Genomic DNA, 14,823 nt, shown 5'->3' on the forward strand with positions numbered 1-14,823 from the left:
AATGGACAGGACAGTTGTGATTCCGAAATGCCACATCTGATCACACCAAGAACACCAAAGCAGGGCAAAATGGAGGAAGAGACCTTTGAGGATGAAGATGGATCAAGGAGGCAAGAGTCAAATAAAAACAAGAATGGGAGGAATAAAGGCTATCCTAGCCAGGCTGATGGCTTCAATCAAATCCTAATCCAGCAAGAACATCAGAAGGGAAAGAGAAAGTATAAGTGTCCTTCATGTGGAAAAATGTTCTGTTACAAATCAAACTTTAATGTACACTGTAGAATTCACACAGGCAAGAAACCATACAAATGCCTGGAGTGCGGAAGGAGCTTCAGTCAAAAAGCAAACCTTACTGCACATCAAAGAATCCATACAGGTGAAAAGCCATACAGATGCTTGGATTGTGGTAAGAGTTTCATTCATAAATCGAGCCTCACTTGCCATCAAATAGTGCACACTGGAGAGAAACCATATAAATGCCTGGAGTGTGGAAAGGACTTCAATCAGAAACCACACCTTACTTCCCATCAAAGAATCCATACAGGTGAGAAGCCATATAAATGCATGGAGTGTGGAAAGAGCTTCCGTCAGAAAGAACACCTTACTTCCCATCAAAGAATCCACACAGGGGATAAACCATATTCATGTTTGGAATGTGGGAAGAATTTCAGTTTTAGCACAGGACTTGTGTTACATAAGAGAGTTCACACAGGGGAAAAACCATATAAGTGCTTGGAGTGTGGAAAGAGCTTCAGTCACATTGGCAACCTCACTTCCCATCAAAAAGTGCACACAGGAGAAAAACCATATAAATGCATGGAGTGTGGAAAGAGCTTCAGTCATAGCCAAAGCCTAACTCAACATCAAAGAATTCACACAGGGGAAAAACCATTTACATGTTTGGAATGTGGGAAGAATTTTAATTCCAGCTCAAGCCTCATTTTACATAAGAGAATTCACACAGGGGACAAGCCATACCAGTGCTTGGAGTATGGAAAGAGCTTCCATCACAGCTCATACCTTACTTTACATAAGAGACTTCATGCAGGGGAAAAACCATACAAATGCTTGGAATGTGGAAAGAGCTTCAGTCAGAAACCACACCTTACTTCCCATCAAAGAATGCATACAGGGGAGAAGCCATACAAATGCTTGGAGTGTGGAAAGACCTTCAGTCAAAACTCACATCTTACTGTGCATCATAGAATTCACACAGGAGAGAAACCTTATACATGCTTGACATGTGGAAAGAGCTTCAGTAATCGCACATACCTTACCTGCCACCAAAGAATCCATACGGGAGAAAAGCCATATAAATGCTTTGAATGTGGAAAGGGCTTTAGTCAGAGTGCAAGCCTTTCTGTACATCAAAGAATCCACAGAGGGGAGAAACCGTATTCTTGCTTTGAATGTAGAAAGAGTTTCAGTTGTAGCAAAAGCCTCACTTCTCATCAGGAGAGAAACCATATAAATGCTTAGAATGTTGAAGGAGCTTTCGGTGGAGGACACACATTGCATCTCATGAAAGACCCTGTTCAGACAACACGTTAAGCCACAGTGTTTAAGAGTTTTTAGCTAAACATTATGGCTTAGCATGTTCTGCAAAAGGGTTTGTGGCCTAACCATGGCTTAGCGTGTTCTCTAAAAAGGCCCAAAGGATGCTCATAAAAGAGGCATCATAAAACCATCAGACCATCTTAGAAGCAAAACTACTTCAAAACTTAGAATTATGGAATAGTAGAGTTGGAAGTGGCCTACAAGGCCATCGAGAACCCCCCTGCTCAATGCAGGAATCCACATTAAAGCATCCCTGACAGGTGGTTGTCCAGCTGCCTCTTGAAGGCCTCTAGTGTGGGAGAGCCCATGACCTCCCTAAGTAATTGGTTCCGTTGTCATACTGCTCTAACAGTCAGGAAGTTTTTCTTGATGTCCAGCCGGAATCTGGCTTCCTGTAACTTTAGCCCATTGTTCCGTGTCCTGCACTCTGGGAGGATCGAGAAGAGATCCTGGCCCTCCTCTGTGTGACAACCTTTTAAGTATTTGAAGAGTGCTATCATGTCTCCCTTCAATCTTCTTTTCTCAAGGCTAAACATGCCCAGTTCCCTCAGTCTCAATTCATAGGGCTTTGTTTCCAGACCCCTGATCATCCTGGTTGCCCTCCTCTGATCACGCTCCAGCTTGTCTGCGTCCTTCTTGAATTGTGGAGCCCAGAACTGGACGCAATACTCTAGATGAGGCCTAACCAGGGCCAAATAGAGAGGAACCAGTACCTCACGTGATTTGGAAGCTATACTTCTATTAATGCAGCCCAAAATAGCATTTGCCTTTCTTGCAGCCATATCGCACTGTTGGCTCATATTCAGCTTGCACCCAATAGCTTCGGCTATTGGGCGGTATAAAAATGTAATAAATAAATAAATAAATAAATAAATCTACAACAATTCCTATTTCTTCTGTTCTTTTTGAACAAGTGTGTGTGTACAGGTTTGTGGCTCTGCGCGTCAAAGCAATGCCACCTAGCTTGTGCCAAATTTTAGTAGACAGGAAATAGGAATCTGTAGTGAATTCTAAATTTGAGGTTTCTGGGATATTTTTAGTAGTGCCAAATTTCCAAAATCCCCCCCAAAGCAGTGCTTTGCTATTTCCCCCAAAAGGTTTATTTCCGGGACGGTATAAAAGCCGGAACGTAACGGAACAGGCTGGAACACCACCATTATATTAAAAAACCATACCAAAAACAGTGGCATGTGTTAGCAACACTTGAAAACAATATTTTAGGACTAAAACCATACCAATATTATATCACTATTAACCCCAGAACTCCCAAAACGACGTCCGGAACAGAATGGGATGGCCGGAACGGCCACTAGGGAACGAGCGATATTAAGCAAACTCACCAGTCATGCATAACTAAATGGCAGGGTTGCAATAAGCCACAAAAGTTGCCCCGAAACCACGTTCAGATACCCGTTCCGGGCAAAAACGCGTATTTATTTATTTATTTATTTATCATACTTATACCCCGCTCCTCAGCCAAAAAAGGCTCTCGGAGCGGCTTACACTTAGCAAAAAAGACAGTCCCTGCCCTCAGGCTTACAATCTAATAAAGACATGACACACAAGGAAAAGGAGTCAAGGAGGGAGGGAGGGAGGGAGGGAGGAGAGAGAAAGAAAGAGAGAGAGAGAGAGAGAGAGTCCAGCAGGAGCAGGCCCCGATGTTACTTCTGCCTGCTCCTGTCCCCTCGGTCTTTCTTCTTCCCCACAGGGCCAAGATGGCAGTTTGCCCTGTGGGGGGGGGGGAAGAGTCCAGCAGGAGCAGGCCCCGATGTTACTTCTGCCTGCTCCTGTCCCCTCGGTCCTTCTTCTTCCCCACAGGGCCAAGATGGCAGTTTGCCCTGTGGGGGGGGGGGAAGAGTCCAGCAGGAGCAGGCCCCGATGTTACTTCTGCCTGCTCCTGTTCCCCTCGGTCCTTCTTCTTCCCCACAGGGCCAAGATGGCAGTTTGCCCTGGGGGGGGGGAGAGTCCAGCAGGAGCAGGCCCCGATGTTACTTCTGCCTGCTCCTGTTCCCCTCGGTCCTTCTTCTTCCCCACAGGGCCAAGATGGCAGTTTGCCCTGGGGGGGGGGGAGAGTCCAGCAGGAGCAGGCCCCGATGTTACTTCTGCCTGCTCCTGTCCCCTCGGTCCTTCTTCTTCTCCACAGGGCCAAGATGGCAGTTTGCCCTGGGGGGGGGGAAGAGTCCAGCAGGAGCAGGCCCCGATGTTACTTCTGCCTGCTCCTGTCCCCTCGGTCCTTCTTCTTCCCCAGAGGGCCAAGATGGCAGTTTGCCCTGTGGGGGGGGGGAAGAGTCCAGCAGGAGCAGGCCCCGATGTTACTTCTGCCTGCTCTGTCCCCTCGGTCCTTCTTCTTCCCCACAGGGCCAAGATGGCAGTTTGCCCTGTGGGGGGGGGGGGGAGAGTCCAGTAGGAGCAGGCCCCGATGTTACTTCTGCCTGCTCCTGTCCCCTCGGTCCTTGCGCAAAGTGGGCCATAACAGCAGCTTCCCAATGAGATAAGTGAACCAAACTCACCAGGTGCACATGACAAGGTGGGACAAATATAGAAAGCTCCAAAAGTTGCCCCAAAACCACGTTCAGATACCCGTTCCGGGCAAAAATGTGTATTGCGCAAAACGGGCCGTAACGGCAGCTTCCCAATGAGATAAGTGAACCAAACTCACCAGATGCACATAACTAGGTGGGACAAATATAGAAAGCTCCAAAAGTTGCCCTGAAACCACGTTCAGATACCCGTTCCGGGGGAAAACGCGTACTGCGCAAAACCGGCCGTAATGGCAGCTTCCCAATGAGGTAAGTGAACCAAACTCACCAGATGCACATGACAAGGTGGGACAAATACAGAAAGCTCCAAAAGTTGCCCCAAAACCACGTTCAGATACCTGTTCCGGGCAAAAATGCGTATTGCGCAAAACTGGTCGTAACGGCTGCTTCCCAATGAGGAAAGTCAACCAAACTCACCAGATGCACATGACAAAGTGGGACAAATATAGAAAGCTCCAAAAGTTGCCCCGGAACCACGTTCAGATACCCGTTCCGGGCAAAAATGCATATTGCGCAAAACGGGCAGAGACAGCAGCTTCCCAATGAGGTAAGTCAACCAAACTCACCAGACTCATATTACTAGGTGGGACAAATATAGAAAGCTCCAAAAGTTGCGCCGGAACCCGTTTATTATGCAGTCTCTGGAATTAAATGGGTCTACAACTAGTATATATAACTTTGGAATATCGGACGTTATGGCGAAGGACATCTGGCTCTTTCACACCAACATACACAGATCTCATTGGATATTAATAATTGTTTTCTTCAAGTGGAGAATTATTTTGTATCTTGATTCCACACATACTATTGCCACAAAGTACACTGACATGCTTCAAACATTTATAGAGATGCAGTCCACTTCTCCTATCGATTGGTCAGAATGGACCGTTCATGCACCACTTCATATACCAGTTCCAAAGGACTCTTACAACTGTGGTGTTTTTGTATGTCTCTTTGCACATGTACTACGCAGTGGCTCACCTGTCCCTTTCCCAGCAGACATGGTGCCTGTACGGCAATGGATTGCAAATGAACTTCTCAAGCACAAATCACTTCTTCCATGGCCAAGTTTAATGCAGAGACAGCAGCAGAGAATAAAGAAGCAAATAAATCAGAGAGAAATTAAGCAATTCAATAGTCCTGTTTCTAGAAAATCACCCAAAGGAACATTCTCTACAGTTCTTATCTTCAGCAATACAACAGTATTACACTTCATCTTGGTCTTTGTGCTTAATGGGTGATCAGTGCAAGAAACCCAAGGAGGACACCATGGTTCTGTGCGAGGGAGCATGTCAGGACTGGTACCATCTCTCTTGCCTTGAGATAAATCAAGCTTCTCGTGGTATATTCAAATGTCCAAAGTGTTGTGAGAAATGAATAATCTACACTGTAGGCAAAAAATTATGTTAACAGGTGCTATATGTTAGCATTTACATTTACACACACACACACACAGAGAGAGAGAGAGAGAGAGAGAGAGTATATAGATAGATATTATGTACATTGTTTTTGTTCTTACTGTTTGTGGTTATTTTTCTTGTATTCATGTTTTCATAAAGAATATGACTAAAGAAGCGTATATGTTAATAAAGCTTCAGAACATCACAGCCAATGACAATGGGTTATACTGAATCAAACAAATGGTCAACCTAGCTCCCTCTTATTCACATGGGGCTAACTTATTCAAGACACCTAACATTCAATTAAAAGCTGTGTGATTGGCTTTTAAAAATAAATTCCATGTTTGGGGAGGGGAGGGGTACCTGTCAAGATTGTGGAATGTGGGCATTAACACTTTGTCTCCTGGTGTGATAAGGGTGACCAGATGACCCGGAAAACCCAGGAGAACTCTGGAAGAACGGAGATCTCCAGGGCAACCGGGACTGGCACCCAATTTCCTGGGGGAAAGGGCTGAGGGGGAAGGCCTCCATCAGCCCTGGAAGGGGTTGGGGGCCGCGTTTTTGGACTTCCTGGAATGCAGCCTCCAGTACTCCCATGGTAATCCTCAAAAGACCTGGGCTTTTTTGACAGAACATTTTTATCCCACCCACGCATGGTGAACTACAATGGCCTTTCCCAATTTTGTAATAACCCTGTGGGATAAGTTAGGTTGAAAGATGTGAATAGCCACAGGTCATTGTAAGCTTCATGATAGAATGAGACAGGCCAACCCCAACAATGCCATCATAGACTGATATTTTAAGCACACTATCAAACCACATGACAACTATGGGCTTCTGTAGGAAACCATCTTTGCAGAACTTCACTCTGGATTCTGAGAAAGTTTATTAAATGTTCCAGTTAGTACAATGAAAGTAGTTTATTTGATTGCATTCACACACATAGAAGTTGCCTTTCGAGGCAATTTCCCGACATTAGATAATGCCTCATTTTCCTCACCCATAATTTTCTTTTCCAGCTAATTTTGGGAATATGAACTACGGCCCGGAATGGGTAACAGAACCTGACTTTCATGGAAATTTCAGAGGTTATTATATCTGTCCCTTCTAGTAATGTGCTTCTGGTGAGTTTGGTTGACTTACCTCATTGGGAAGCTGCCGTTACGGCCCGTTTTGAGCAATATGGGTTTTTGCCTGGAATGGGTATTGGAACCTGGTTTCGGGGCAACATTTGGAGCTTTTTACATCTGTCCCACCTAGTAATGTGTGTCTGGTGAGTTTGGTTGACTTACCTCATAGAGAAGTTATCATTACGGCCCGTTTTGAGCAATACGGACTTTTGCCCGGAACGGGTATCTGAACGTGGTTTTGGGGCAACTTTTGGAGCTTTCTTTCTTTGTCCCACCTAGTTATGTGCATATGGTGAGTTTGGCTCAATTATCTCATTGGGAAGCTGCCGTTACGGCCCATTTTGCGCAATACACATTTTTGCCCGGAACGGGTATCTGAACGTGGTTTCGGGGCAACTTTTGGAGCTTTTTATATTTGTCCCACATTGTCATGTGTATCTGGTGAGTTTGGTTCACTTATCTCATTGGGAAGCTGCCGTTACGGCCCATTTTGCGCAATACGCGTTTTTGCCCGGAACGGGTATTTGAACGTGGTTTCGGGGCAACTTTTGGAGCTTTCTTTCTTTGTCCCACCTAGTTATGTGCATCTGGTGAGTTTGGTTGACTTTCCTCATTGGGAAGCTGCCGTTACGGCCCATTTTGCGCAATACGCGTTTTTGCCCGTAATGGGTATCTGAACGTGGTTTTGGGGCAACTTTTGGAGCTTTCTATATTTGTCCCACCTAGTTATGTGCATCTGGTGAGTTTGGTTGACTTTCCTCATTGAGAAGCTGCTGTTACGGCCCATTTTGTGAAATACGCGTTTTGCCTGGAACGGGTATCTGAACGTGGTTTCGGGGCAACTTTTGGAGCTTTCTATATTTGTCCCACCTTGTCATGTGCATCTCGTGAGTTTGGTTGACTTTCCTCATTGGGAAGCTGCCGTTACGACCTGTTTTGCGCAATACGCGTTTTTGTCCGGAATGGGTATCTGAACGTGGTTTTGGGGCAACTTTTGGAGCTTTCTATATTTGTCCCACCTAGTTATGTGCATCTGGTGAGTTTGGTTCACTTACCTCATTGGGAAGCTGCCGCTACGGGCCGTTTTGCGCAATACACGTTTTTGCCCGGAACAGGTATCTGAATGTGGTTTCGGGGCAACTTTTGTGGCTTATTGCATCCCTGCCATTTACTTATGCATGACTGGTGAGTTTGGTTGGTATTGCTCGTTCCCTAGTGGCCGTTCCGGCCATCCCATTCTGTTCCGGATGAGTTTTGGGGTTAATAGTGATATAATATTGGTATGGTTTTAGTCCTAAAATATTGTTCTCAAGTGTTGCTAACACATGCCACTGTTTTTGGTGTGGTTTTTTAATACAATGGTGCTGTTCCGGCCTGTTCAGTTCCGTTCCGGCTTTTACACCGTCCCCCACACACACTTATTAAAAAGTCCTGTTTCTCTGGGAACCAGAGCTGCGGTCGGCTCTTTCCTGGTGTGCAAAGGGAGCCAGAAGTGACTCTGTTTGCATTTGATCCACGCACTTGGAGATCGGCCGCCTCGCGCGTCTCCCAGGAAAGAGCTGAACCGGGGCAAGAATTCCAGGCGCAACATTCGGGTGAGAGCAGGAGAAAGAGTGGGGGTGGGTGGGAGGAGAACCCCCCTTCCCGGTGGGTCTTCTCCATGCAACCAGCTGCAACGTGCGCCCGGACTTGCATTTTTGCAAGGCGCGACCACTCCCGGGTCTCCTGCGCAAGGAAAAATCGGAGAGAAAAGGGGGTATCTGGGTGCAAAGATGGAGGAGACCCATAGGTTTATCCATAGGTGGATAAACCACTTATAAATGTTTTTAATTGCGTATTTCCTCTTATCCAGCCACATGACGCTTGGTTTGTATCTTTTTCCCCGCTTACTCTATATTTTCTGATGTTATTCTTATAACTCGTAGTATGATCTCTTATGTGCCCGAATTGTATCATAGCTAAGCGTTCTTCCCCCCCCACACACACACATTTATTTTTTGTAAGCCAATCAGCTTCCTAGAGGCGTGTTCCTTTTCTTTCAGCAGCTGTAGTTGCATGCTGGTTTTTTTTGCACATTCTTGCCTCCTGTTCCTCTTTGCATGCAGTTCCGTTTCCAGTTCCCGGAGGATCGAGTGTTTGTAGAGGATTTTCAAGGTTAGTTTGGTTTATAGTGTCTACTACCTTACTCCTGTGCAACGAAAAAGTCAGCTGTCCTGCCCAAACAGTGTGAATTTGAACGCAGCCCCAGAAAAAGCACAGCCTCCGGAGGAAGAGAATGGAAGAAAAGAGGAAGTGAGAGGAACCATAAGCAGAAAAAACCGTTAAAAGATACATTGTGTGGCCCAGATCGCTGCATACCTACCGGAGAAGAAAACTGTGAGAAACGTACTAATAACTAGGACACACTCCCCGTACAGTCTTCAAAATGTTTTCAAAGTGTCATATCCTGCTTAGTGTAGGAGTGTGTCCTGGCCCTCAAATCGTTGTCGCTACTGTTATAAACTGTTTTAAAGCAGTCGTGTAGATCCTGCTTACGGATGTTTAAAATCGGTATAACATAATACGTTTACTGACTGACAAAACAACTTATCATGTATCAGTGTAGATCTCCTCCAGGTTGCAACTCTGCAGGAAATTCGAGCTTTGCACAACCCAGGAGTGAAGCCAGGGGTCGACGAGAGGGTTGCTAAGCCCCCTCCCCTTTATTTAGTTTTTTAGCTCCCCCTAAACATTTTTACAAACTCATTAGAAAGTTTACCATTTTGTCCTTGAAAAACCTGCAGGTGAAATGAACTGCGCCCTTTACTTTGGGGGTGCCTCCCCCCCAAAAGCTTCTTGTCCTGCTCTGAGCTTTATGCCACCAGGCCAGGGGCAAAGGGAGGGGGGGCTTTGGGTGCTGTTTCAAAGGAATAGCCAGGGTCTCCCTCTTTCTGCCTTCCCAAGCCCACCTCTCCAGACGGACCATAGAAAGGATAAGGGAACAAAGCAATGCGAGTTTCAATGGAAAAAAGGACTACAATTCCCAACATCCCCCAGCCAGGAATTGTAGGATGTTTCCCCCTGCTAAATTTGCATTGGATTGTGCCTGAAATGACCCCTCGGTGGGCTCAGGGTCTTTTTGCTGTGGGATGGCATCAGGGCCACTTTCACCTGCCCAGAATGGGGAAAAGGGGGGTTGTTTCGGAAGCCCGCAAGGAACCCTTTGGCTTCCTCCTTCTTGCTTATAGGCTCAAAAGCAACAGAAAAAAAAACTCCCCTGTTGTTTCCATGCTTCCAGACAGCCCTGAGTTCCTTTGAGCTCCTCCCAGGGTTGATGCCTGAGCAGAGAAGTCTTGTGAGTTGATCCAAATGTAGAAGATAACTATCCATCTGATCTAAAGGTATTTCTGGGCCTACTTCTTTGGACCAAGCGATGGGAGTTTTAATTTAGCGTGTTATTTTTGTAAACCTCAAAGATCGACTTGACCATTATTTTTTATGCTCGTCACCCAGAATTCATTGCGGATGTACATGTTATCTCTTGATTTGTCTTCCCTTCGGTGCAATTGCAACTTTTTACTCAGTCGTATTTTCAAATTCTTAATTCTTTTTCATTTATTTATTTATATATTTATTTATGTTTGGCATTTGCATGTCACAAGATGTCTTACCTTATTTTAAGAGAGGTAGAGGAGAATATTCTCAGTTGTCTTCCCAGTAAGTCCATCAAAGCAAATTCAGCTGTTGTTGTTGTTTAAAGGGATACTGTTGTTTTATACTGTTCTTTTTACATTTTTATAGTTTTAGATTTTGTATACTTTTTAAACTTTTGCAATCTGTCCAAAGAGCTTCGGCTATGGGGTGGTTTATGGGGTGACCCTATGAAAAGGAGGACAGGGCTCCCGTAACTTTAACAGTTGCACAGAAAGGGGAATTCCTGCAGGTGTCATTTGTGTGCATGTCGCACCTGGTGAAATTTCCTCTTCATCACAACAGTTAAAGGTGCAGATACCCTGCCCTCTTTTAAATCTGGTCACAGTATAGCTGCAGTATAGCTCCTGCAGCTTTAACTGTTGTGATGAAGAAGAAATTTCACCAGGTGCGACATGCATACAAATGACACCTGTTGAAATGCTCTTTTCTATGCAACTGTTAAAGCTACAGGTGCCCTGTCCTCCTTTTCATAGGGTCACCCTAACTTAGGCCTTAGCTAGACCTAAGGATTATCCCAGGCAAATAGAGGGGTCGTCGCTGTCTGCTCCCGGGGTCCCCTGTGTGTCATTTGGATACACAGTGATGATCCCGGGACAATCCCAGGATATAAGCCTGTTGTAGCCATGGCCTTAGTCTCTTCCCAGTTATCCTTTAGAAAGTAAATATAGTTTGATTTGTTTCAGCAGGCCTTAAACACCGTTTTCGGGAAGGGAGTCTGGGGAACTGAGGGAAATATTAGTGACAAAAGATGAAGCAAAAAAGAGCCCGGCTGAAAAAGAATCAACTCGGCCTCCGGAAAAGTAAGAAATGTCACACTAACCATTCAGAGTTCTTGAGGGTGTCAATAAACATGTGGAAAGGGGTGATTCTGCTGAATATGAGCCAACATTGTGATGTGGCTGCAAAAAAAGCAAATGCTATTTTGTGATGCGTTAATAGAAGTATAGCTTCCAAATCACGTGAGGTACTGGTTCCTCTCTACTCGGCCCTGGTTAGGCCTCATCTAGAGTATTGCGTCCAGTTCTGGGCTCCACAATTCATGAAGGACGCAGACAAGCTGGAGTGTGTTCAGAGGAGGGCAACCAGGATGATCAGCGGTCTGGAAAAAAGCCCTATGAAGAGAGATTGAAAGAACTGGGCATGTTTAGCCTGGAGAAGAGAAGATTGAGGGGAGACATGAGAGCACTCTTCAAATACTTGAAAGGTTGTCATAGAGAAGGAGGGCCAGGATCTCTTCTCGATCCTCCCAGAGTGCAGGACACAGAATAATGGGCTCAAGTTAAAGGAAGCCAGATTCTGGCTGGACATCAGGGAAAAAATCCTGTTAGAGCAGTACGACAATGGAACCAGTTAACTAGGGACACGTCAGGGCAAAGCTATTAATAGGCCCGGGCCAATGGGAAATGTAGGTCCCATTTCAAACCACTTATTAAGTATATTTAATCAGTTCTAAATACATATGAACTAGAACGATTTATAAATAAGGCAATGGCAAGCACTTTTATTCAAGATGTGTATAAGACATCACTTCTTCACATTCAGAAATGATTTATGTGCTTTTCTTTGGGCAAATTCATCTTCAAAAAACAGAAAAATCAAGCAACTTTGCCCAGGGGGACTTGGAGTAGGCTCCACTGCCCCCCACCCCGCCTGCCCAGCCCTGCCTAGGGAGGTTGTGGGCTTTCCCACATTAGATGCCTTCAAGAGGCGGCTGGACAACCATCTGTCAGAGATGCTTTAAGGTGGATTCCTGCATTAGCAGGGGGTTGGACTCGATGGCCTTATAGGCCCCTTCCATTTCTGCTATTCTATGATTCTGCATTGTTTATTTGGACTTCCAAAAGGCTCTTGACAGAGTCCCTCACCAAAGTCTCCTAAGCAAACTTGGCAGTCATGGAATGTGAGGAGAGGTCCTCTTACGGCTCTTTAACTGGCAAAATCACACAAAGCAAAGATTGATTGATTAATTACATTTATATACCGCCCCATAGCTGAAGCTCTCTGGGCGGTTTATGGGAATAAATGATCAATTCTTCCAGTGAAGGATTTCTTGGGACCAATGCTTTTCAACTTGTTTCTAAATGATCATGTCCTGCTTGTGAGTTTTCTGCGGGCCGTTGATTGGCCCCAATGTGACAAGAGTCCTGGACCCTTTATCAGACCCAGCGCTGAACAACTTATGTTCTTAACTGCTTCCCTCATTAGATGATTTTAAAATAATAATAATAATAATAATAATAATAATAATAATAATAATAATAATTCCAGCTGCTTCATGGAAGTGGATGAACCTCAAAGGTGTTCTATTTCACCCTCTGCTGTTCTTTTTTTTTTTTAATATTGGTGTTTAAAATGTCTGCTGTGGGTTATTGCTTTCTAAGTCAGTTCACTGACTGCTTCACTGAAAAGTTTCAAAATAAATGGAGGTGGAACCATTAGTGATTAAATAAATCCCTTTGGAGCTCCAATTATGTTGTCTCTGGAAGGGCTGCTCATTTTTCTCTAGTAAATGTCCTTTGCAGGTCATTTGTGGTACTTAAAATTTAGGATGCAATCCTAGCCATGTTTAGACAAAAAAAATGTTCTGCAGCTCCCAGCATTTTCCAATCCACTTGGAGCTGTAATGCTTCTTCTTTTTTAAAGATGGATAGATTTGCACTCTTAGCACAGTTGGTCCACCAGGGCTACTAGAAATGTTTCAATTGCCATGTTGGAAACCACAACTGATCATTCTTTCTACCTGTTCTAGCAGGTGATGGACAGAATAGTAATTGTTCCCAGGAACCATGTCAGATCACATCGAAAAGAACAAAGCAGGACAAAACTAAGGAAGGGATCTTTCAGGATGAAGATGGATCAAGGAGGCAGGGGGACAATCAAGATGAGAATGAGAGGAAGGAAGCCATTTTTAGCCAGGCTGATGGCTTCAGACAACCCCCAATCCAGCAAGAACACCAGAAGGGAAAGAGAAAGTATGAGTGTCCTTCATGTGGAAAAAAGTTCTGTTTCAAATCGAAACTTAATGCACACTGCTCTATTCACACGGGGGAGAAACCTTACACATGCTTTGAGTGTGGAAAGAGCTTCAGAGACACTTCAGGACTAACTTCACATCAAAAAAACCACACTGGAGAAAAACAGTATAAATGCATGGAGTGTGGAAAGAGCTTCAGTCAGAGAGAAAAACTTATTATACATGAAAGAATTCATACAGGGCAGAAACCATACAGATGCTTTGAGTGTGGAAAGAGCTTCACAGACACTTCAGGACTATCTTCACATCAAAAAATCCACACTGGAGAAAAACCATATAAATGCATGGAGTGTGGAAAGAGCTTCAGTCATAGCCATAGCCTAACTCAACATCAAAGAATCCACACTGGAGAAAAACCATATAAATGCATGGAGTGTGGAAAGAGCTTCAGTCATAGCCATAGCCTAATTCAACATCAAAAAATCCACACTGGAGAAAAACCATATAAATGCATGGAGTGTGGAAAGAGCCTCAGTACTAGCCAAAGCCTAACTCAACATCAAAGAATCCACACAGGGGAAAAACCATATACATGTTTGGAATGTGGGAAGAAATTCAGTTTCAGGGTAGGCTTCATTTTACATAAGAGAATTCACACAGGGGACAAACCATACAAGTGCTTGGTTTGTGGAAAAAGTTTCAGTCAGAGCTCACACCTTTCTTCCCATCGAAGAATGCATACAGGGGAGAAGCCATATAGATGCATGGAGTGTGGAAAGGGCTTTAGTCAGAGCTCACACCTTAAAGTGCATCTTAGAATCCACACAGGAGAGAAACATTATACATGCCTTACATGTGGAAAAAGCTTCAGTAATCACACATATCTTATTTGCCATCAAAGAATCCATACGGGGGAGAAGCCATATAAATGCTTTGAATGTGGAAAGAGCTTCAGTCAGAGTACAAGCCTTTCTATACATCAAAGAACCCACACAGGAGAGAAACCATATCCTTGCTTTGAGTGTGGAAAGAGCTTCAATCAGGGTTCAAGTCTGACTTCTCATCAGAAAATCCACACAGCAGAGAAACCCTATAAATGATTAAAATGTGAAAAGAGCTTTCGGTTTAGCACAGGCTTTGCACGTCATCAAAGAATGCATGAAGAGGGGGCACCATAAAATGATCAGATCATCTTAAAATCAACCATAATATATCAAACCTTGCTGTATTTCCAGAAATTCAGCTAGAATAAACGAATTCCTATGAGATGAATCTTGCTTAAAAAATATTAAAAATCAGAGGACATGCTATTATACATAGTTTGATCTTTTGTTTGATTACACTATTTCAGTTCTGATTATATCCCTTATTATTACTGTGATGTTTTATCTTGAAATGGCTATTGTGTACAAAGTGACTTTCATGTTCTGTATAAATCATTCCATTCTGTTTTAATCAATAAAATAATAAAACACAATCAACAATTTCGTAGTCTGTGAAAGAAAAGAACAACCTGGAAAGAAGAGAAA

The 14,823-nt window shown here is 44.2% G+C and overlaps 1 protein-coding gene across 1 annotated transcript; it reads left to right on the forward strand.

Annotated features, from left to right (window-relative positions):
* The first annotated feature begins 160 nt into the window (after positions 1-160).
* LOC134395790 (zinc finger protein 850-like) lies at positions 161-14,601 on the forward strand. Its single transcript, XM_063121951.1, has 3 exons — positions 161-1,458; positions 11,069-11,120; positions 13,070-14,601. Exons 1-3 carry the CDS (start codon positions 244-246, stop codon positions 14,392-14,394), a joined length of 2,592 nt encoding a protein of 863 aa, XP_062978021.1. The 5' UTR covers positions 161-243; the 3' UTR covers positions 14,395-14,601.
* Positions 14,602-14,823: the final 222 nt, after the last annotated feature.

The sequence above is a fragment of the Elgaria multicarinata genome, chromosome 3 (genome assembly GCF_023053635.1).
Source record: "Elgaria multicarinata webbii isolate HBS135686 ecotype San Diego chromosome 3, rElgMul1.1.pri, whole genome shotgun sequence".
NCBI lineage: Eukaryota > Metazoa > Chordata > Lepidosauria > Squamata > Anguidae > Elgaria > Elgaria multicarinata.